General features: G+C 30.7%; 1 protein-coding gene across 1 annotated transcript in view; it reads left to right on the top strand.

Annotated features, from left to right (window-relative positions):
• The first annotated feature begins 7 nt into the window (after positions 1 to 7).
• Positions 8 to 244, top strand: part of LOC113221523 (putative uncharacterized protein DDB_G0282133) — a 3,080-nt gene continuing 2,843 nt past the window's right edge. Inside the window, exon 1 of the mRNA XM_026450854.1 lies at positions 8 to 206. Within this exon, the coding sequence (XP_026306639.1) occupies positions 100 to 206 (107 nt within the window). The 5' untranslated portion in view covers positions 8 to 99. The remainder of the gene's footprint in view (positions 207 to 244) is intronic.

Here is a 244-nt window from a genome sequence, read left to right as displayed (position 1 = left end):
TACCATAAGGATGGGTTTATAAAATACGAGAATATAAAAAAAAAAAACATTACTACTACTACTAGTAGTAGTACTACAATAAATGGTTTGAATAATGGTATGGGAAAATATAATACGATTTCAAACGTTAATAGTATGATTTATGCAGATGGATCCGATGGTGCATGTGTGTCGGGAAATGTGAGTAGTTTGAGTAATGTTAGTAGTTTGAGTAGTGTTAGTAGTTTGAGTAGTGTTAGTAGTT

Source organism: Piliocolobus tephrosceles, unplaced genomic scaffold, assembly GCF_002776525.5.
Source record: "Piliocolobus tephrosceles isolate RC106 unplaced genomic scaffold, ASM277652v3 unscaffolded_25559, whole genome shotgun sequence".
NCBI classification, from domain to species: domain Eukaryota; kingdom Metazoa; phylum Chordata; class Mammalia; order Primates; family Cercopithecidae; genus Piliocolobus; species Piliocolobus tephrosceles.
The sequence above is the reverse complement of the archived record's forward strand: the minus strand, read 5'-3'. Positions and strand labels throughout refer to the sequence as shown.